The 21,600-nt window shown below is 38.0% G+C and overlaps 1 protein-coding gene across 1 annotated transcript in view; it reads right to left on the reverse strand.

Annotated features, from left to right (window-relative positions):
• Positions 1 to 20,560, reverse strand: part of LOC113039405 (fibrillin-2-like) — a 44,975-nt gene extending 24,415 nt beyond the window's left edge. The window contains exons 1-24 of the mRNA XM_026197302.1: positions 20,366 to 20,560; positions 18,334 to 18,459; positions 14,980 to 15,105; positions 11,066 to 11,218; positions 9,311 to 9,523; positions 9,089 to 9,229; positions 8,770 to 8,889; positions 8,256 to 8,381; positions 7,773 to 7,895; positions 7,107 to 7,382; positions 6,934 to 6,987; positions 6,730 to 6,855; positions 6,439 to 6,564; positions 6,212 to 6,331; positions 5,610 to 5,747; positions 5,053 to 5,103; positions 4,837 to 4,962; positions 4,392 to 4,619; positions 3,431 to 3,556; positions 2,919 to 3,047; positions 2,716 to 2,841; positions 2,493 to 2,618; positions 2,280 to 2,402; positions 217 to 342 (exon numbers count right to left, since the gene is read on the reverse strand). Of these exons, the coding sequence (XP_026053087.1) occupies positions 217 to 342; positions 2,280 to 2,402; positions 2,493 to 2,618; positions 2,716 to 2,841; positions 2,919 to 3,047; positions 3,431 to 3,556; positions 4,392 to 4,619; positions 4,837 to 4,962; positions 5,053 to 5,103; positions 5,610 to 5,747; positions 6,212 to 6,331; positions 6,439 to 6,564; positions 6,730 to 6,855; positions 6,934 to 6,987; positions 7,107 to 7,382; positions 7,773 to 7,895; positions 8,256 to 8,381; positions 8,770 to 8,889; positions 9,089 to 9,229; positions 9,311 to 9,523; positions 11,066 to 11,218; positions 14,980 to 15,105; positions 18,334 to 18,459; positions 20,366 to 20,522 (3,286 nt within the window). The 5' untranslated portion in view covers positions 20,523 to 20,560. The remainder of the gene's footprint in view (positions 1 to 216; positions 343 to 2,279; positions 2,403 to 2,492; positions 2,619 to 2,715; positions 2,842 to 2,918; positions 3,048 to 3,430; positions 3,557 to 4,391; positions 4,620 to 4,836; positions 4,963 to 5,052; positions 5,104 to 5,609; positions 5,748 to 6,211; positions 6,332 to 6,438; positions 6,565 to 6,729; positions 6,856 to 6,933; positions 6,988 to 7,106; positions 7,383 to 7,772; positions 7,896 to 8,255; positions 8,382 to 8,769; positions 8,890 to 9,088; positions 9,230 to 9,310; positions 9,524 to 11,065; positions 11,219 to 14,979; positions 15,106 to 18,333; positions 18,460 to 20,365) is intronic.
• Between the last annotated feature and the right edge of the window lie 1,040 nt (positions 20,561 to 21,600).

Below are 21,600 nucleotides of genomic sequence, written 5' to 3' on the forward strand. Positions count from 1 at the left end.
ATCACACAATTTTTTAGAAAAGAAATTCATGAAATAAATCAAGGATACTGTAAAATCATTTAAATAAAAGTAAATTATATAAAAAATGGTTATAATGTAAAGTAATGTGTGCATACATACATATATATATATATATATATATATATATATATATATATATAATATAATATACAATACACAAACAGATGTAAACATGAGTTGAGTAGCGTGTCTCACCGATGCAGGTGCGCATGTCCATGGAGGCCATGAACCCGTCGTAGCAGAGACAGCGATATTCTCCGGGGATGTTGGTACACTGGCCGCCGTCGCAGATGTCCGGCGTGTCTTCACACTCGTCGATGTCTGCGGGAGAGACGAGGCTCAGTCTGAGAGTCACAGTGTGTGAGTGTGTGTGTGTAAGTGTGTGTTTGTTAGAGATGCACAATTCTGGATGAACTTAAGAGTCACGATTCTCCCACGATTCTGAGCTAAACAATGTCAAAATATGAATTGTTACAGTCTATTTATAAGTATTGCATTTTAATGAAGTATAAACATTTGAATATATGTTACCCTGGACCATAAATCCAGTCTTAAGTCGCTGGGGTATATTTGTAGCAATAGCCAACAATAAACAAAGTATTGTATGGGTCAAAGTTATAGATTTTTCTTTTATGTCAAAAATGATTAGTATATTAAGTAAATAATCATAATCATGCTCCATGAAGATATTTTGTACATTCCCTACCGTAAATGTCTCTAAACTTAATTTTGGATTAGAAATATGCATTGCCAAGAACTTCATTTGGACAACTTTAAAGATGATTTTCTCAGTATTTTTATGCACCTCAGATTGCAGATTTTCAAATAGTTGCATCTTGGCTAAATATTGTCCGATCATAACAAACCATACATCATCTGACAGCTGATGATGAATAAGCTTTTCATTTGATGTATAAATCAATCAATTACAAAACATTGACCCTTTATGATTGGTTTTGTGGTCCAGAGTCAGATATGAGTAATACTTCACTTGTTTCATTACTGGATGAATCAGCATCTTTGATTCAATAAAAAATGCATTTTTTAAAAGTCACTTGTCGCCACCTTCTGGCAAAACGATGCAATCGACACGCGTTATTTGAAGCGCCAATTACTTTCAAAAGACGACTTGCTCTGTTTTGATCGTAACCACAGACTTCAATGTTTGCATCCGAACTATAAACTTTCATCCCAGTATTTCTGAGATAATATGACTGACTGTAAGACAGAAATAATAGCGTGTATTATTAGTTTGATTATTAGTAATACTATAAATAGACACGGGCATATAATCGTCATTTAGAAATCAGATGGCGTAGGTGTTTGGGTGATCTTTTAACGATTAATCATGCAGCTCTAGAGTGTGTGTGTGTGTGTGTGTAAATGATTCAATAACAAATCAATTTTTAAAAGTCACTTGTCGCCACCTACTGGCAAAACGATGCAATCGACACACGTTATTTGAAGCGCCAGTTACCTTCAATGATTAATTGTTCAGCTCTAAAGTGTGTGTGTGTGTGTGTGTGTGTGTGTGTGTGTGTGTGAATGAATGATTCAATAACAAATACATTTTTAAAAGTCACTTGTCGCCACCTACTGGCAAAACGATGCAATCGACACACGTTATTTGAAACGCCAACTACCTTCAATGATTAATTGTGCAGCTCTAGAGTGTGTGTGTGTGTGTGTGTGTGAATGAAAGTCACTTGTCGCCACCTACTGGCAAAACGATGCAATCGACACACGTTATTTGAAACGCCAACTACCTTCAATGATTAATTGTGCAGCTCTAGAGTGTGTGTGTGTGTGTGTGTGTGAATGAAAGTCACTTGTCGCCACCTACTGGCAAAGCGATGCAATCGACACACGTTATTTGAAGCGCCAGTTACCTTCAATGATTAATTTTGCAGCTCTAGAGTGTGTGTGTGTGTGTGTGTGTGTGTGAATGAATGATTCAATAACAAATCAATTTTTAAAAGTCACTTGTCACCACCTACTGGCAAAACGATGCAATCGACACACGTTATTTGAAACGCCAACTACCTTCAATGAATAATTGTGCAGCTCTAGAGTGTGTGTGTGTGTGTGTGTGTGTGAATGAATGATTCAATAACAAATAAATTTTTAAAAGTCACTTGTCGCCACCTACTGGCAAAGCGATGCAATCGACACACGTTATTTGAAGCGCCAGTTACCTTCAATGATTAATCGTGCAGCTCTAGAGTGTGTGTGTGTGTGTGTGTGTGTGTGTGTGTTACCGGCGCAGGTCCTGAGGTCGGGCATGAGCGCATATCCTTCACTGCAGCTGCATTCGTAACTTCCCTCCGAGTTCGTACAGTGCGTATCGCAGCCGCCGTTCATGATGGTGCACTCGTCGATGTCTGCGGAAATGAAAAGATGCACGTTTATAGCTTCTGAACTGATCAGGATCGTTAGTCTGATGCATGTGGATGTCGGTGGAGGTTTCTCACCCACGCAGCCCTGTCTGTCAGGGGTCACCTGGTATCCCGTGTCGCAGGAGCACTGATAGGTGCCCACCATATTCACACACTGACCGTTCCTGCACAGGTTATCACTCAGCTGACACTCGTTCACATCTGAGCGGAGGAAATCAAATAGTATATATATCATGTATCAATAATCAATAAAGGTTATTTATTGTTTATGTTATCACCACTAGAGTTTCTAGTGTACCTTCACATGCAGAAGCTTCTGCGCTCAGCTGGTGACCCTGAGGACAGTCGCACTCATAACTGCCCTCGGTGTTCAGACACGTCCCGCCCCGGCACAGCAGGGGGTTGCGCTCGCACTCGTCGATGTCTGCGGGACAGAAACAGAGAAGCTGTGACACACAGGCTTTCAGAGGACGGGGAGAGCGTCCAGGGTTCGAGTCTCACCCATGCAGTTCTTCATCATCATGAAGCCGCTCTCGTAGCCGTCGAAGCACTCGCACTCGAAGCTGCCCGGCGTGTTGACGCAGACGCCGTGTCCGCACAGGTCCGGAGAGATGGTGCACTCGTCGATATCTGCGGGAGCGAGGGGAACAGCGTGAGCGGTACGGATGGTAAAATAATAATTATTATAATAATCAAGATTTTCTTAATGCATCGCGATTCTAAGCTTCATTTTAACCAGCAGATGGCGCTGCATGCTTCAGAAACCGCTGTACTCTGCTCGTTTCCAAATCTTTACACACACTTGAACCTATAATAATCATTTATAAATTCGAAAAGGTTTAAGCGAATTACTAGGTTGTGGGCTGTGTTTACATTAATCTTGCGGCATAAAAGCAGAATCGCGATGCATTCTGAAGATCTCAGAGTCAGTCCATTCTGCATCAGTTTGTTGTAGCCTGAGTGAGCGGCGCAGTGAAACGCCTCTCAGCTTTGATTTAGTGTTAGTGTTTGACCTGTGCAGTTCCTCTCCTCCATGGTGAGGGCAAAGCCGCTGTCGCAGCGGCACTTGAAGCTGCCGATGGTGTTTCGGCATGTCCCGTGAGTGCACAGGCCTCTGAAGACCTTACATTCGTTCACATCTGCAGAGAAACACAGGCTCATAACCACATTATTCAACACAGAAAAAAAAAATCCCTAAAGAAATGCCACAAATCTGACTTTCTGTGTCTCTGTTTTTGTAACCTTGTTATACTTTGGGGACAAAATTGCAGAAAAATACACAGAAAACAAAAATAACTATAATTATAAAATGCCAAAATGTTTCTTTTCTTGGCTAAATAAATAAATCATTATATTTATTTATTTATTTTAATTGTATATATATTTAAATTATATATATATATATATATATATATATATATATATATATATATAACATTATTTACATTGATTTGTATTTAATTTCATAAAAAAATTCAATGTAAAAAATATGTTATTTTACAGTTACAGTTTGTATATAATTTATATTAAATGTGTTTTTATTTAAATTCATAAAAAGATTAATGGGAAAACTTCAGGTAACAAATCATGTTTATTTATTATAATATTATTATTATATAGTCAATTTGTATTGTTATTTGTATTTAATTTAATAAGGATAATGTGAATGTTTTAGGTAACAATTATATTTCTTTATTATAAATGTATTTATATTTAAAACATTTCAATATTTGTATTGTTATTTTTTAGTTTCATTTGACTTAGACTTTATAATATATATACGGGAGAAATTTAGTATTATTATTATTATTGATTTTTTATACAAAAAAATATAAAAATCTAATTTTAGATGTACAATATCGGGCAATATCGGTTATAGACCAAAACAACATCAGTATCGGTATCATATCGGTTATAAACTTTCTAAATCCGCTCATCCCTATGAATAAATGAAAGACAGCTGTGATGCTGCACCTTTGTAGAAGGGTCGTCCAGTCAAGATGTCTCCTCGGTTAGCAATTCCAGGTCCCCGCGGGCAGATGGTTTTGAATTCGGGTGTGTTTGGTTTTGGACAGGCCTCACAGTCCACACCCCATGCCGCTCCCACCGTACAGCAGCACATATCCACACGATACCGGCCCGGTAACGGCTCCACGCACTCGTCCTCGTCCCATTTCATATAACACTGCTCGCTTCGGATGTCTACAGGACACACAGACCACTATAAATCACAGCTGTTTTGTTCTCACATGTTGGGCTTGTTTTGGATCAGTTGTCCACATCTTAAATCAGTAATAAAACCAGTTGACAGTTTCTGTTTTTTGTTTAAAAACAGTTTCATGTTGATGTATTATGCTGTCTGAAACCAATAAATTAACTAAAGCAATAAATAATTTGAGAAACTACTATGTTTCCATACCAACACATGTTCGTCCGGCTCCGTCCAGTGTAAGTCCCTCCGTACACTCGCATCTGAACGAGCCCTGCGTGTTCACACAGCGTCCGTTTGTGCACACGCCGGGAAAAACCTCACACTCATTAATATCTAAAGACAAAGCAGAAACAGGATGCATCATCATACAAAGCTCTAGATAGATAATATTGTTAATGCAGCAAAGCATTGTGGGTAACGTACCTTCACACACAAGTCCCTTCATGCGACCGAAACCTTTCGAACAGGCTGGATCTGTAGAAAATACGTGTCAAAAACGTTGTTTTTTTCTGTTAAAGATTGCGTCTTTAAAGCAAACATTGGTTCATTTAGCTTTTTTTTAATATATTACATTTTGGATTAATTAAATTTGGCGTACAAAACTTTAACATACTCTTTTCTTTTTTTTTCTTGAAATATGAATTTCATTTAATTTATAGAAATTATTACAAATTAGAAATGTATACACAATATTGAAAAAATATATAATTATTTAAATATAAATCAAATAATAATAAATATAATTATTTGTTATCTAAAAGTTTGGCAAGAATATTTTATTAAATTAAATAAAAATGAATTAAATGAACATAAATTGTAAACAAATAGGCAAACCTTATATAAAATACACAAATAATCAAATTATTTTTTAATATAAATGAAATTACAACAAATAAATATCATTCAATTACCTATGTAACCAAACAAGCATTTTCTTTAATTAGCATTTTTAGCATATTGCTTTTTGCATATGAACTAACCAATTTCGCAGCGTTCACATGGGCTTCCCCAGGCTGCCCCTAGCGTAGAGCAGCACTCTGACTTCAGCGTGGCCCCGTTTATATTCACCTCACAGCGGCCATCCTGGATGTTTAGCCAGCAGGTTCCTTTCATGCTGTCTGCATGGGGCAATTACGTGAAAGAGAAGCAAAAAAGTGTGACAATGACAAATGGACATTCTGACATTTGGAGCGGCTCCCCTGCGGAGAGTCATTGCATTTCTGCAGATATATAAAAACTAACTCTGATATCTAGCGGGATGGGATCACAGTGGGCATTCATGCTGAAAGCACAAACGCGCGACCTATTGCCTTCATTCTCCATTAATTTCAATCAAACGACTTTCGGTTTCAGACAAAGAATGAAAACTGCCTGGCTTGAAATGAATAAAAGTAACAGAATGCTGTTCGGTTACATCTAAATACAAAATAAACATTGACACGCACAGTGTTAGGTTGTGTATTTAGCAGTTGCATATAATAAAACACATTTAATAGCTACTAAACTATCCATAAGAGCTCTACCAATCTTGTTGCTACCATTGAAGCACTTCTTTAAGCCTAAAATGACTTTAATTACATACCCACGCAGATGGTGTTAGTGGAGTCCAATTTGCTGCCGTGAGAACATTCACAGTTGAAGGAACCAGCTACATTTCGGCACACACCATTGATGCAGGGGTTGGAGTCGCATTCGTTGATGTCTGAACAAAAGGATGATAGGTAAGAACGAAAGATACAATGTTTATAATATTATGTGAAATTCACGAAAAAACACAATGAGCGAAAAAAAAAATTGTCGTAAGAAAACCTTCGCAAGTCTCAGAGTCAGCTTTGAAGGAGAATCCTTTGGGGCAAGAGCAAGTGTAACTTCCAGGCGTGTTTCTACACATGCCATTGTCGCACAGTAACCGATTCACCAAACATTCGTTAATATCTGAAAGATACGCAAAAAGTTAGCAAAATTCATTAAAACACAACTACTACTCATAGTTTTCAGAGCAATGTTGTACAAGAAGTCTTTTGTACCCAAAACATAGTAGAAGCTAAGTTTTGCTCCCAAATAAAAAGTTGCATAATAAAAAAAAATTGCGCAACTTACCCACGCAATTCTTGCCGCTAGCGTCGGACTCGTAGCCGATGTTACAGATGCAACGGTAACTCCCACGCAAGTTCTCGCAGATCCCGTTTTGACAGATGTCTGGATCCAAAGCGCATTCGTTGATGTCTGCGAAAAACAAACAAATCTAGTTCATTAGCATTTAGCATTCATAAATGATTAGCAAATTAGCAAAAACAGACTTACCTCGTCCGTCTGTTGTGATTCCAGGTCCACTGCTGCACACCGCCTGAAACTCGGCTGCGAAAAAACAAACAATGTTAGCCACGTGCTAGCACACGTCAAAGCTAGCATATGTTGCATTAATATTCAAGTATCGTTAGCGACTGTGCCAATGAAGGTGAATCGGTGTGGTTTACCAGAGTTAAATGCAGGGCAGGGTTGGCAGGGCTCTCCAAAGCCATGTTCAGGGTTGGCACAGCAGCATTCTGACTTCGTGACTGCCCCGGGTAATGGACGCGAACACGTGCCCATCTTTATTGCACCGTAGCAGGTGGTGCGCATGTGGGTGTCCACGCAGACACGGCTGTCCACGTCTATGGCTAGTCCTGGTGGGCACTCGCAGCGGAAAGAGCCCTCGGTGTTCATACAGCGGCCGTTCATACAGATGCCTGAGGTCTGGCATTCGTCGATGTCTGTCAGAACGAAACAAAGAAGGAAATAGCGCAAGCCATTCAAGAATAACGTGTCAGTAATGAATAAAGATGTCAATGGCGGTCAGTAACAACTTAAATTATGGTCACTAAAGACATTGGTGAATGACACCAGATGCGAGAACCAAAGACGTCTCAAGATGTGTGACATTACGATTGTAATCAAAGTTAAGATTTTAATAATTCCTTGTGACAGTTTGCTGTTGACGTCAAATATGCGACAATGACTTGCAGTTACATGCAAAGCCATTTTGAAGAGCTGCACTGAAGAAACATTGTTCAGAGAATAACGACTATGGTCTTTAAAGACTTTTATTTTGTCTCAAGTATTTTTTTGATTTTCTTAGGTTTAATAATCCCAGAAATGCTTACCAGTGCAGTAGCGTCCATTGGGAGCCAATGCAAATCCAGGTTTGCAGATACACTTGAAGCTCCCGTCTTCATTTATGCACATGCCGTTGAGACACATGTTGGTGGATGCACATTCATCATGATCTAGAGGACAAGAAAACAATGTTTCAATGTTCCTAAAAAAATACACTATGAACAAACATTTGATATTCAGTTTAGTTCTTGGACTAGCTGTATTCATCAAAAAGATTAATTAAAAATGATTATTTAGACCTTCTGTCACCCTCCACCTTCCGCAAACTCCAAAAGAGATTTATAAAACATTTTAAACAATTTTAAGCACTTTATTGCAGGATTTATAGTATATTATCTAATACTCCGCAATCAAACAGGTGAAGGATCTAATTTTGTGTGAATATTTCAAAATACTGAGTGTAAAAACACAAAAAACATATTAATATTAAGTGGTTCAGAGTTAGTTAAAGTTGAAGTTTAAGCTCTTACCGACACAGTTCTTCCCGTCAGGACTGATCTCAAAGCCAGCATTACAGATGCACTGGAAACTTCCATCTGTGTTCACGCAGCGTCCGTTACGACACATAACGCCGTTCACGATACACTCGTCGATGTCTGAAGCAACAGGAACAGATTAGTATATATATATACATTTTAATTGAAGGTGAGGTAGACATCAGCAATTTTAAGTTGAAGTATTAAAATGATAATAATATAATAAAATAAATAAAATAATCATAATAAAACATTTTTTGCAGTGAAAATTGAAGAAATTGTAAAAAAAATAAAAAAAAATAATAATATAAATTCAATAATAGTGTAGGCATAGAGCACAAGCCTAGACAATTTTATAGTATAATTATATTTTTGCTTTAAAGGTGTTGTTTTTTTAGTCCTAAAGATTTTGCATGTAAAAATGTTAGCATTAAACTTGTTCTTGTCCTAAACTGCGAAACCACAGACATGTTTCTGGCATATAGTATAATTATATCATGCCACAAACCGATGCAGGCTTGTTTGGTGGGCGTTCCCTGATATCCCTCGTGACATTTGCAGTGGTACGATCCCTGTGTGTTGACACAGTCTCCATTCACACACGGGTTACTGACGCACTCGTCCACATCTGAGCGTAGAAAGCAGATGTATGAGAGACACTAATAATCAATAACATGCTGAGATAATGACAAAATCAGCTGTTTATAACCCTCAGGCCTGTGGAAGACAAGCAAACCGCCTACAGATGGCAGCAGAGGACATTTCAGATCATGCCAGCATTCAAGGCACTGACTTTTCTTGAGTGAAAGATGAATGCACAGGTTTACCGATGCACTCCCCGCGCACGTCTTGCCGGTATCCCATGTTGCATTCGCAGCGGTAGCTGGTGGGCGTGGGAATGCAGCGGCCGTTCAGGCACAGGTTGGTGAAATGCTTGCACACGTCGATCGTGGTCTCGTTCAGCTGGCCTGAGCACAAACAGGAAAACACCACTGAGTTCTTAGCTTCTTTCAGTTAGTTGAAAGGAAAAGCTGGCAGCTTCCACTTACTGATCTGAATCTTCTGGCCACCGTTGCCTCCATTGCCATTTCCAATGGTGTGCTCGCGGCCGTAAATGTAGCCTCCGCCGTTTCCGTTCTGTGACGGGCCTTTGCCATAGCTGCCGATGCCGATATTCAGAACGCCGTTACCATCATGAATGACGCTGCCGCCGTTACCGGTGCCAAAGGGAAGCCTCTGGATGCACAGTCTCCTGTATTCATCTGCAAATCAACAATAGTAGCTTTAACACTATACCAGTTGCAGGGAGATGGAAATATATAGCAATTTATAGAATTCCTACAATTGAAGAAGTTTCAAATTGCAGAAATTCCTATGTACATTCCCACTTTAAATGCAAACTTTTTAATAACTTTAAAATAATTAAATTTTTCAGTATTAGATATATTATTTATTTATAATGATATTATATGTTTATTTATAATGAAATATTGTGTTTATATTATATTATATATTATATATCTTTTTTTTTTTTACTGTAAACAAATAATGTCATCACATTTAGATAATATTAATAAAGATCTACTTATAAATGGTTTAAACCATTGAAAACCATGAAATAATGAGCAATCTGAGCTTTGCTTGCGCATTAAACGAAAGCAGAAAAACTAAGCATTTGGCAGCCGCTCGACACATGCATTCCTGTGGAAGACACATGACGGTGTCAAAGAGGAGGGAAGGCGTAAAACAGACGGGTGAGAAGAAGTGGGAATGAAAGAAAACGTTTTATTATCCCGAGGGACGATGGCTTTGCTGACCTGACATGTATTTATCATGATTTTGTGGTGAGGTACAGTATGTCTGGAGCGATTCATCAAAGAGCTCTACTTAAAGGTCAGATGCTTGCACATCTAAAAAAAATAGCTCCATTGAAATTATGTTTTTATTGTAATACAGTACAAGAAGAAAGGATCATAATGTACTTTGAAATCTGTGCCGTTCAGAACTACATTAAAAACACCACAAAAGATGGCATGTAATACAGTTTTATTTCTGTACTTCTTTATGTATTTGAAAAAGAAAGTTTGGACCTTTTTTGAAGGTGCCAATAGTCTATAGCTTGCTTTACAGCCATGAACTATGCTACTTGCTATCGCTATTCAAAAGCAAAAGTTTAATTTATAAAAAAGTATAATTTTAAATGTGAATATATGCTAAATATCTTTTTAGAAGCATGCTAGCATACAGATGTTAGCCTCAAAGCTAACAGATATGGACTATAAGCATCAATTTATATATATTTTTTAAGACGCTAGCCGCTAACAGACGCTGACTAAATGTTCTTAAAAGCTCATTTAAAAGTGCATTTTAAAAGTATGCTAGCATACAAATGTTAGCCTCAAAGCTAATACATGTGGACTTAAAACGTAACAAAAAACTTTTTAAAATGTGTATTTATGCTTATTGTCTTGGAGTATGCTAACATACAGATGTTAGCACCAAAGCTAACAGACATGGTCTATAAACTTCAAAAAAGTTTAGATTTGTATATAAACTAAACATATTTTTGAAGTATGCTAGCATACAGACATTAGCCTCGAAGCTAAAAGACATAAAAATTTTAAATTAACCAAAGTTAATTTTATATGTGTAAATACATTAAATATCTTTTAGGAATATGCTACAATATGAACATTCACCTCAAAGCTAATACTCTAACGTTCACATTTCTAGCATTAGCAATAGTAACAGTGATGGCTGACGTCTTAGCTGTAAATGCTAGTGATTAGCATTAGCCCACTCACCAGATCCTCTGACGGCGCACATCTCTGGGATGTGTCCAAGGGCCCAGCAGCGGCCAGTGTCGCAGCAGCACTGCATCTTGGTGTATTGACCGGACAGCTCGCTAGCACACCGGCCATTCGCTAAAGACGAGAAACACGTACCGAGCCGATGATCTGTGAGAGAGAACGAGAGAAATTTCAGAAATGCTACTGTTTTTGCCTAGTATATGCATACTGTAAACAATATGTGAATTTTGTCAAAATGAGCAATATGAAATAACAGTATACTGTATCCCACAATGCAACGCGCTCAACTTAGCCTTTTATTTTAAGTGAGAGGCAATTAGTACCAAATCGTGTACTTATGTACTAATCTATGACGTTTTGTGGTACTGGTAGTGTGAGGAGTGTATTGAAAATTCCAACTGAAAATCCTGAACATTCCAAAATTAATAACATTCATAGTCTACATGGTTGAGTGCATAAGTACATGGTGTATAGTGCATCATGTGGGCTGCAGTTATTGACCAGGAAATAACATCATTTAACTCCCCTTTTTGACACCGATTCCCAGAAGTGATGACATTTATACCAATTTATTAACTCCAAATACCACAAATGCTTCTCTCTCAAGTACATTCGCACTTCACAGGAAGTCCGGTCCATGCGTGCCCTTTTACACGGCCCCCTAGCAGGAAGTGAATTTATGAGGTGGGAGCCTGAGAAAGCCACTGGAGGGCCAAAAACATACAGACTTGAGATGGGACGTTTTGCTTAGTCAAGGTCAACGAAGGGGGCTGGTTGCGATAGGGTGTGTACACTGCGACATTAGCGTGAGCGAACCATGCGAAAGGGGGGTGAGAGTCGATTAACTCGGCTAATGAGCCAGCACTCTGCCATAAATCAAGTCCATGTGGAGTAATCTCAAACAATTATGTCGGACATAAGAAACCCTTCGTCTGGAGGTTGCAGCCACACACTCCCGAACTGCAGCCTCCTGGGATTGACCCGGCCTGAGGGGGGCAGGGTGGGTTTTGCAAGCATGGTGATGGGAAACTGGCTTCAATTGGAACCAGAGCTTCTCTCGAGCCTCAAAGAGAGATTTTTCATGTTTGCATTGGGGCCCTGCGGTGCATTAACGCTGATTAGCGTCAGGGTAAATGACTCCCAACGGCCTGGTTTTGTGCGATACAAAGCACCAACGCAAAGATACCATAAAACTTTTGCGCCACCTTTGGTTTCTGGCCTAAAACAATGTCTAAATAGCTTGTTGATGGTTACTAATAGCATGGTTTGCCTTTGGAATAACATGCACTGATGAATTACGCGCAATTACACAAAGTCAATTTTGATTTCACATCAACTTTCGAACATTCTCCCATGACATTGTGCTCCCAAAACCATTTTGGCTTCCTCTTTCTGTATGTCAACATGTAGAAAATCATGCGGGCTGCCCACATTCTCCACGGATCCATATGTACAGTGAACGTTTGCCGTAAATCCACACGGGTTTCTGGGAACGAATGAAGGCCACGCCAATGCGTCATCCAGGGCCGATAGCTCACGTTTCTGTATTTGCACCCGGGGACCAGACAGATCACAGGGTTACGAGAGACATATGGGGTGGCGGGAGTGAGAAACTCAAGACGGCGTGTATAAAAAGAGAAGGGAGTGTGAGAGAAACGGACAGTTAAGAGAAAAGACAGAGGAGATGCCAGAGACAACAGTGCCTCTGCCTCACTGTATTGGAATGTTAGCAGGAGGAAATAGCATCCATGTGACTCTGTTTTCACCGTTGTCTTCTGGCGTCTGATCCCCCGAGACCAGATGAGACCACGCGAGACCTATTCGCCAAAAGAAACTAAACTGAAGTCTCAAACTAAAAAAAGACTAGTTCACTTGGATTGCGTTTTTAAAGGCAATTTGCAACGGTTTCACATTTAAATACATTTTCATTTGCCAGTGCATTTAACCTTTGTGACGTCAACAGAAAAAAAATACGAAATGAAATCACCAAACAAATTTCCAGATATTTGCAAAACCAAACATTTTTCGTAATGCCAATTTAAAAAGAAATTTGTTCTTCATGTGTTTCCCAAAATAATTTGATGAAAACACATGAAAAAACATTTTCTTATTGAAAGAAACGATTGTAAGATGAGCATGAATATGACAAGCGGTTTTCATTAGTACAAAGTTTCATTTGTATATAAATTGTTGCATTCATTATAAATGAACCAAATACATTTCTAGGTAAATTATTTGCAAAACCACAATTTGTTATACAAACATTTATCATAATGCCAATTCATGCACAAATTTGTTCTCCATGTGTTTCCCAGAATGTTTTGATGAAAGATTATGAAAACATAATTAACACATTAATATTACTTCTTTTACCCCAAATATTTTCATTTATTTATTTGTATGTTAATTCATTGTTGCGTTAATGAAACGAAGCCGAACAAATTTCCAGCTAAATTATTTGTGAAACCAAGAAGTGCATAACAAAAATAAAATTCTTACAAATAAACATGTAGAAATTATTTCTGCTTGTGTTTCCCAGAATGTTTTGAAAGAATATGACAACAAATATATTTTATTTAGAAATCAACAATCATTGTAAGATGAGCCCGAGTTTAACCTCTTTTATTCAAGGGATGTCAGACCACAGTTTTTTTTTATAAATTCCATAACGCAAGCATGTCCTTCAGCAAAATTGGATTTTTCTGTGTCAGTGTCGTTCTGATATGCACTGAACTGTGCAACACCTGGCTTAGGTTTCACGACAGCTGCTTCACAAACATGATCGAGTTTCTAAAAGGGTTTTACAGCCCAATACCATAAGAGAACATTCATGAGTTCTTATAATGAAATTCTTATAACCTCTTTTAAATCCTTATGATTAAAAGTTTGTTTCATGACGCAATCTTTAAGTTTTATATTTTAATCTTTATAATTACATTTTAAGTTCTATTAATTAAATTCTTAGGATGAAATTCTTATAAACTCTTTTTAATAATTCAAATGTTGAACCTAAATTCTCAGAAGAACCTTTTGCTAAAATGGACTGACAATTTTATGTTTCCTGAAAAGAAAAACAACGAAAACATTAACAATTAACATTAACATTAACATTAACAATTCTGACACAAAAGGAACCTATTCGAAACCTAAAAGCTAAATGATACCTAAAAAGAATATCATGATACAGAATAACTTCCAGAGATCGACTGATCATTTTACGTTTGTTAATTATCAAGATGTTAAAAACACCCGAGCGTAATAGTTAATCCTGACGCGAAAAATGTTATCAAAACAAGAACCAATTCCAATCTTAAAAAGATTCTAAGTTTTTGTGAATCAATTTTAAAAAACAACCTTTTTAGGATCATATGATGCTACAGAAGAACTTTATTGCTAAAATGAACTGACTATATTAAGTTAGCTAACAATAGAAATAAAAAACAGCAAAATGTAATAAAAACACGAATGTACAATGAGCAAATCCTAACAATGAAAAATGTTAAGAGCTCGAAATAACAAACTTATTTTAAACGTATACATTTCCGCACTATTAGCAGCACCAGAACAATTTTTTTTCCCGTCAAACAAAATTAAATTCCATTAGGTGCCACTAGAGTGGTGCAGAAATTACACTTTTGACCTGAAACAATATGTCGCCAACTCGTCCAGGTTTATTTACATTTGTAAAACAACAGTTCTGTCCTGTTTGCAGATGAAGAGACAGGCCTATATACACACAAGCACACTTGCCCGGGCTTGAAGTGCTTGACCACACACAACTTCATCCCATGAGTCATACAAGCAATATGATGCACGGCTCAGATGCAACCCAGGAGTGTAAGGTCACAGGAACACGCATGGGCATGCATGTGTGTTTATATGTGTGTGTGTGGATGAAAGAGTCTCACCGACACATCTGGAGCCGTCTGCGCTGGTGACATATCCCCGCGGACAGGTGCACACGTAGCTGCCGGCCGTGTTGGTACATTCCCCGCCATCACACACTCCAGATATGGTTGTACATTCGTCGATATCTAAAATACAACACAATGATACATTTCCTAGAACTGTTAAACATTTCAAGATGCTGATGTAACCGAAATTGTAGTAGAAACCAAACGGTATGAACTCAAACGCATTTTTTTTCTTTTTTGGAGAAACATTTAAGGCAGCAACTCTCGTTTGGATTCTACGATGCGAGCATTAATTGAGAAACCAGAGAGATTTGCATTTTGGCTTCATCCATCTCCTCATGGTAACGCAGGGGCATGAACTCAAAGCAAAAACTGACAGATGGTTAAGAGATTTCTTGGTTTTTATTGCGTGTCGTTCTTATTTTTATACACACGTGCAATTTAGTAAAATTAAATGCGGACGCTGTGTGTGGGGTTTGTCGCATGAGATTAAGGCGGGATGTGGGAAGAGCATGACGAGCGATTACGTGTTTGATGTGTGTGGAAACTGGGAGTCATGGTGTCCCACTGCAGCTGAAAAAGGCCCTGCTGAAGTCATAAAAACCTCTGCAAAACAAACCCTCTCGTCAGCGGAGCCCCAGAAGCGGGAATAGACTTTACTCAGGGCAGAATGACAAATGACTGCTGGAGTGTGTGTGTTTGCATCCTCATATGTCACGAGGAGAACACTTCTTTGGGTTTTTGCATTGCAGATGCAGTTGGTTCTCTGATCAAATGGTTATGTTTAGTAAAACTCTGAGAGAAAAAGGAATTATGAAGGGTGGGGTAAAAAATAACATTCAAAAATGTCATGTTTATGAAACTACCCCATTACTTGGGCTTTTTTGGCAAGCTTAAAAAGTAATGGACTAAAAATGGTCGAAAAAATAATGGTTTAAATAATGAGAACATTCCAAGTTCTTATATTGCAGTATAAGAACTCTTTTTAAATTATGATGTCATGAAAGTTCTTCTGTGACATCAGAACGTAAAGAAGCTTTTAACAATGGTCTTTACAAGTAGTGTTTTACAAAATTCTTAAAATGTTACCGAAGAAACTTTAAGTTATTATAAAGCCATCAAAAATAACTTTTTCTTATGACATCGTAAAAAGTTTCTTCTATGACAACATTACTTAAAAAAGGTTCTTCTAAAGGTCATTGCAGATTGAGTCCAAAATTCTCGTCCGAAATTGTAATACGATCTCACGTTGCAAAAAAAAAAAAAATTGGATCAGGTTCATTTTTCTGCGTTTTCTTATCCGTAGTGAGCATTTTGATAGGAAAGGATGACGAATATGAAAAAAAAAACTTTTGTTTTTGTAGTTTTATTCAGTTGCATTGAACGTTGAGACAAAAAGAAAAAATTATGAAGGGTGGGATAAAAAAAAAAATTCAAAAATTCAATGTTTATGAAATTGTACCCCATTACTTGGGCTTTTTTGACTAGCTTAAAAATTAATGGACTAAAAATTGTCAAAAAAATAATGGTTCTAAATAATGAGAGACAATTTAATTCCTATTAAGAACTATAGACAATTTAAGTTCCTATAAAGAACTATAGTCTCTTATGATGTCACAAAAAGGTTATTCTGTGACCTTAGAACTTTGAAAGGTTCTCTTTTTCCAATGGAAATGATCTAAAATGATCCTGATCTGAAGAACTATAATATAACGGTAAAAATCTCCAAAGCAGCATGACTTCTCATCTCAGGAGCTCATGACAAATCAAAATCCCTAAATCACTAAGTCTTTAATTAAAGAACCTTTATATGTGCATTTTCATGCAAACTGTGTTTAGCTTTCTAGACCTAGTTTCTCTGAAATGAGCTCCTGGCTTCTGTAAGTCAGAAAGTGCCCCGTAAGCAGTGCGAGGTGCGCCTCATTCTGTACCTCCTCGCCCGGGGCAAGACTCTTTCCACCACACCACTGTCTTGTAATTAAGCGCCCCTCCTCACCCCACAGAACTACCACCTGGGTTTTTATTCCACCCTCCATGCAGCTTCAAAGAAAACACTTTTTCAGCAAACTAAAGCCATTCAGCCTCATAGTTCAGGTGTTTCAGTAATCGCACGAGTATCTAATTTACAGACGTTTCTCTTTCGCTTGCTCGAGGGAAAACGCTGCTGACAGAGGTCTGCTTCTTCTCCAAACCTTTATTTTAGTCATGGCCTTGTCATTCGGGGTCAAAATGTGATTCAGAGTTAAACTAATAACCTCAAGGGTTGGGATTCCCTCTGTCTGGCTTACTGGAAGTATATCGAATCAAACTGGTTCATATGCTTAACTCTTTGTTTTGAACGAGAAGTGAAAATGTAGAAACTTGCAGGAATGAAAAGTCTCAAATGAGATCTCCGTTGTTTCTCCTAGACGCCGACAGGATTAACCTGGGAGTAAGCGTTTTCACTTTTACTTAAGTTTCTTGCTTGCCAGATGCAAATAAATGTGAATTTTTAACAGCGCTGTACTCTTGCTGTATATCAAAACAGCTCATTTGTGCCTTTTAGTATTCCTACTCAGGAATTTTATGACAAATATCTGAGACAAAGTGCACACTGGAATGAAAGTTAAATCAAGCTAATGGAGCCGTGATAAAAACAACCTCTGAGTTATGCCATTTACTTCAGGTGGGACTCGTTTCATTAAAAGGCTGTCTGGAAACGCAGAATGCAATATGTAATCAATGCTGACATTTATAAAACACAGTTTAATGAAACCGCAGTGTAAAATAAAATATTATATTTGAATACACTTATTTTTAGAAATAGTGCAACAGTGTAAATTGTAAAAAGAATACAATTAATACATATTCTTATTTTTACACCTATTGTTTTACTATTTTCTGTTGTTAACTCACTTGCATTTTTCCTAAATTGAAATATAATACTGGGGGTAGATAAGAAATAAGCTCAGCCATCTGGTATATAATAGCTGTGATCCACTATCTCTCTCTCTTTATCTCTCTATTTAGGTTTATCTCAATCCGCCTAAGAACCGCAGACCGTCGCTTTACAACACGCCTGTTTGTTTTCACTCGGCATTGTTCAAATTCCACCCAAACAGCACTGTCTAATGTTAAAGACGAACCTCAACCCCAAAACAGCATAAACCATCATGTACTGTAGTCTGATTCAATGCAATTCTCCCGGACGTCAACTTTTCATGCATACTAACTCGCTTACAATGTCGACGAAGATGCCAAGTGTGTGACTCAACTTCTTTTTTTCCAGTTACGAATAGGACTGAGATCATCCTCGTGCTGTTTTCTGACAGCTTGTGTGGTTTGGACTCGGTGCAGTAAGTGACGTACCTTCGCACTTCTGGTTGGTCTCACTTTGCCGGTGACCCGCGGGACATTTGCACTCATAGGAGCCCACGGTGTTAATGCAGTTCCCTCCAGCACACAGTCCTGGGACGGCCTGACACTCGTCCACGTCTAATGAAATGAAGAGAGGAAAGTGAACACAAACTTGACCAAATGGTTTTTAAAAATATATATTTATCTCATAAACAGTACTTTTACAAAATGCAGTAAACAACCAGAGCATATTGTACTCAAGAATACTCCATAAATCCAATGCACTCAACTCGCTACCAATAAACTTTCAAATTAAACTAATTTTTTACAACCTGGAAGGAATATCAACCACGTTTTAAGCTCAATCATTTCATATATTCCACTGGACTGCAAAATTTAGTAGTTTTTTAAACAATGAGCCTTATTTATTAAACATTTTTTTTAATCGTTCATATAAAACTAAATATACGAAGCCATTTAAAAATGGACTTTACAATTTATTTACAGATTAATTAGTTCGCAAAGAAGCAAAAACAGTGTTGTTTACATCTAGAGCAGTGTTTATCTTGCATATTATTTCACATAACAAAAAAGACTATATATGCTTCGAAGTATGCAATAAGTACACAAGTATTTTATTCTAAACATAACCTGTGTTTTTCTTTACAGGTCAACCAACATGACCGCACTGATCGCAAAACCTTTTATTTTTAAATTCAGTTTTGTTTGGATAGGAAATAGTAATTTCTACTAGAACAAAAACAGCAGTGTCTAAAGTTCTTAAATGGAGATCCATTATTGGTTTTCGCCCACTTTAAAGGATCTTTCATAGGTTATTTTATGTCCATGAAAGGGTGAAACACATGTATCATCTTTGTTTGCTCACAGTCTGGGCATTTTCAGACTTATTAAACACAACTACAGATCTTGGGTATTGTCTGGATTGGATAGCGCTTACATATCTGGCTAGCACTGAATCAATCTGTCTCTTTTTGTTGATACGCACATCCGCAGACCTTCAACCTGTATCCAATAAGCACCAAATCATTGGTTCCGTCTACTAATATAGACTGAAAATAGCTTCTTCCATTAAATGCCGTCAAACACAAAAAGACTCTGGAAAGCTCGCTGCACGGTACGCAAATCCTCCCGCCCGAATGTGCACATGTGTGTGCTTTGTACTTCAGCCAGACTGACTTTTGCAAAAGCACTCCGTCTTTGGGCAAATCCAGGCCAGACTTGGAGCTGTCTCTTATGTTGTATATTAAGGGGAGGGAAAGAATATCTTAAGTTTAAGAGAGACGTCTGGGAGTGGTCGTCTTTGAGATGATGTGTGAAATCAGGGTGGCATTTGCTGTTTTGGCTCACAAAATATCTAATATTGTAAGAACTGGTTATTTTCATCTGTGCTGCTGCAGAATCAGGGTTACTGTCGGTATTTAAATGTAAATGGTATATAAAACACTGTGCAGAATCTACAGCCTCAATGAAAAAGGAACTGAGAACTGAATGTAGTAACATAAATGTACTGGATACTGCAAAATAATACGTAATTCCCATTAAAATAGTTTTGCTTGCCCCGATTGCAAACAAAAAATTGTATCTGACTGAAGAAAGCCTCTCCAAACCAGTGTTAATCATGCTATGGTAAACCTCATCTACTGAATGTTCATGACCTAATCGAATAAGTTTATAATGTGTTACAGGCCTTGAGAACAGAATTAAATCACGTCCATCTGTGTCCCTGAAAATCAAACAAGAAGTCCAAACAATACCCCCTATAATTACAAATAAATGTGACAAGCCATTACGAAATCCCATTTAAAGCACTCCCACTGGAAGTCATCTAAATATTTGACTCTACCAAGAAGCACAATGGGGAAGTGTCCTCTTGGACAGGGATTGGAGACGTAGGGTTTACCCTAAACGGCCCATGACTGCTCTTAGTGTCATCTGCCGCGTCAGGCTGCTCATTAGGACAAGAATTTGCCAGACGCTGAGAAGGAAAGAGCTGTTTGTTCAGACGCCAGACGCTCATTCTTACCTTGGCAAGCACCAGTGCGGATGTTGGGGATGAAACCTCTTCGGCAAGGGTGGGGTTGGGCAGGGCACATCTCGCATGGGTGACCCCATGCTCGCCCGATGGTGGCGCAACACAACGTCTTGGTGCACACGATGCCACTCAGCTGACCTTGGCACATCTGGTTGTTGACTTGTGTGAAGCATGGCCCGGTCCTGTAGTCTGATTATAGGAGAGATGAAGAGCATTAGAGAGTTCAGAAGTATGTGAATAAGATTACGTACAAATTGCAGTCCATTACTGATTCCAAATTTCATTCATTTAATTGTATTTAGTAACGCTAGTCCATTGCATTACACTTTTTAGGCCATATAGTCAGACTACTTTTGGATTAACTTTTAGAATAATTTTGAACCAACTCGTTAATACATGATCTTGTACCTTATATAAAAAGGCAAATATATTACATTCTTTGTAATTAACAATGTGAAGTCCATTAAAATATATATTACTTCAACCAAAAGTAACACCCAAACCAGCCAAGACCAACAGGCCAACACTGGCATGGAAATCCTTTCTATAATATGAAAAAACAAGCGCTAACAAACATGAACATGCAACCAAGAAATTACGACCACAAGAAATCCCATTTATGGATAAAGAAGTAAGCAGATGCATCTTCTCCATCACGCAGCTGTTTCCCATGCTGGAGGTGGGTCTGGGAATGCTCTGACAGGGATTCTCTTTCAACGGTCTTCTAATAGGATAACCAGATAGTCACTAAGAAATTGCTGGGTTGCACCAATAATGGCAATTTCCATGACAAACGGTCTTGTTTTTGGCTGAGGTCAAAATGTGGGATTGTGGTGCTAGCACTGTATTGACTGTTGGAGATTTGGCCAATGACTTCCTTTGTGCTGGTTGCCAATTGAGACGACTTACAGTAATCACATTAACAATGTTTTGAGCATCAAACAAACCAGTTCGACAGAAATAAACTGACCATTTCAGGATGCAGTCATTTCTGTTTAAAAGAACTCAAACAAATGCCCGGCTGTGAGGTATTGGATCCTCAAAGTCTTTGCTAGTGTTCTTTTGAAAATATAATTGAATGAGATCCTGCATTTGTTTGGGGCATAGTGTGAGAGTCAGTTTACTCTGGTGGGATATGAATGAGATCCTGACCCTGGTCATTTCTCAAAGAAATGAACAAATCTTTCATATCCTTCATAATATTGCATGCAAAACCAAAGCGAAAT

This window comes from Carassius auratus, chromosome 22 (assembly GCF_003368295.1).
Source record: "Carassius auratus strain Wakin chromosome 22, ASM336829v1, whole genome shotgun sequence".
NCBI classification, from domain to species: Eukaryota; Metazoa; Chordata; class Actinopteri; order Cypriniformes; family Cyprinidae; genus Carassius; species Carassius auratus.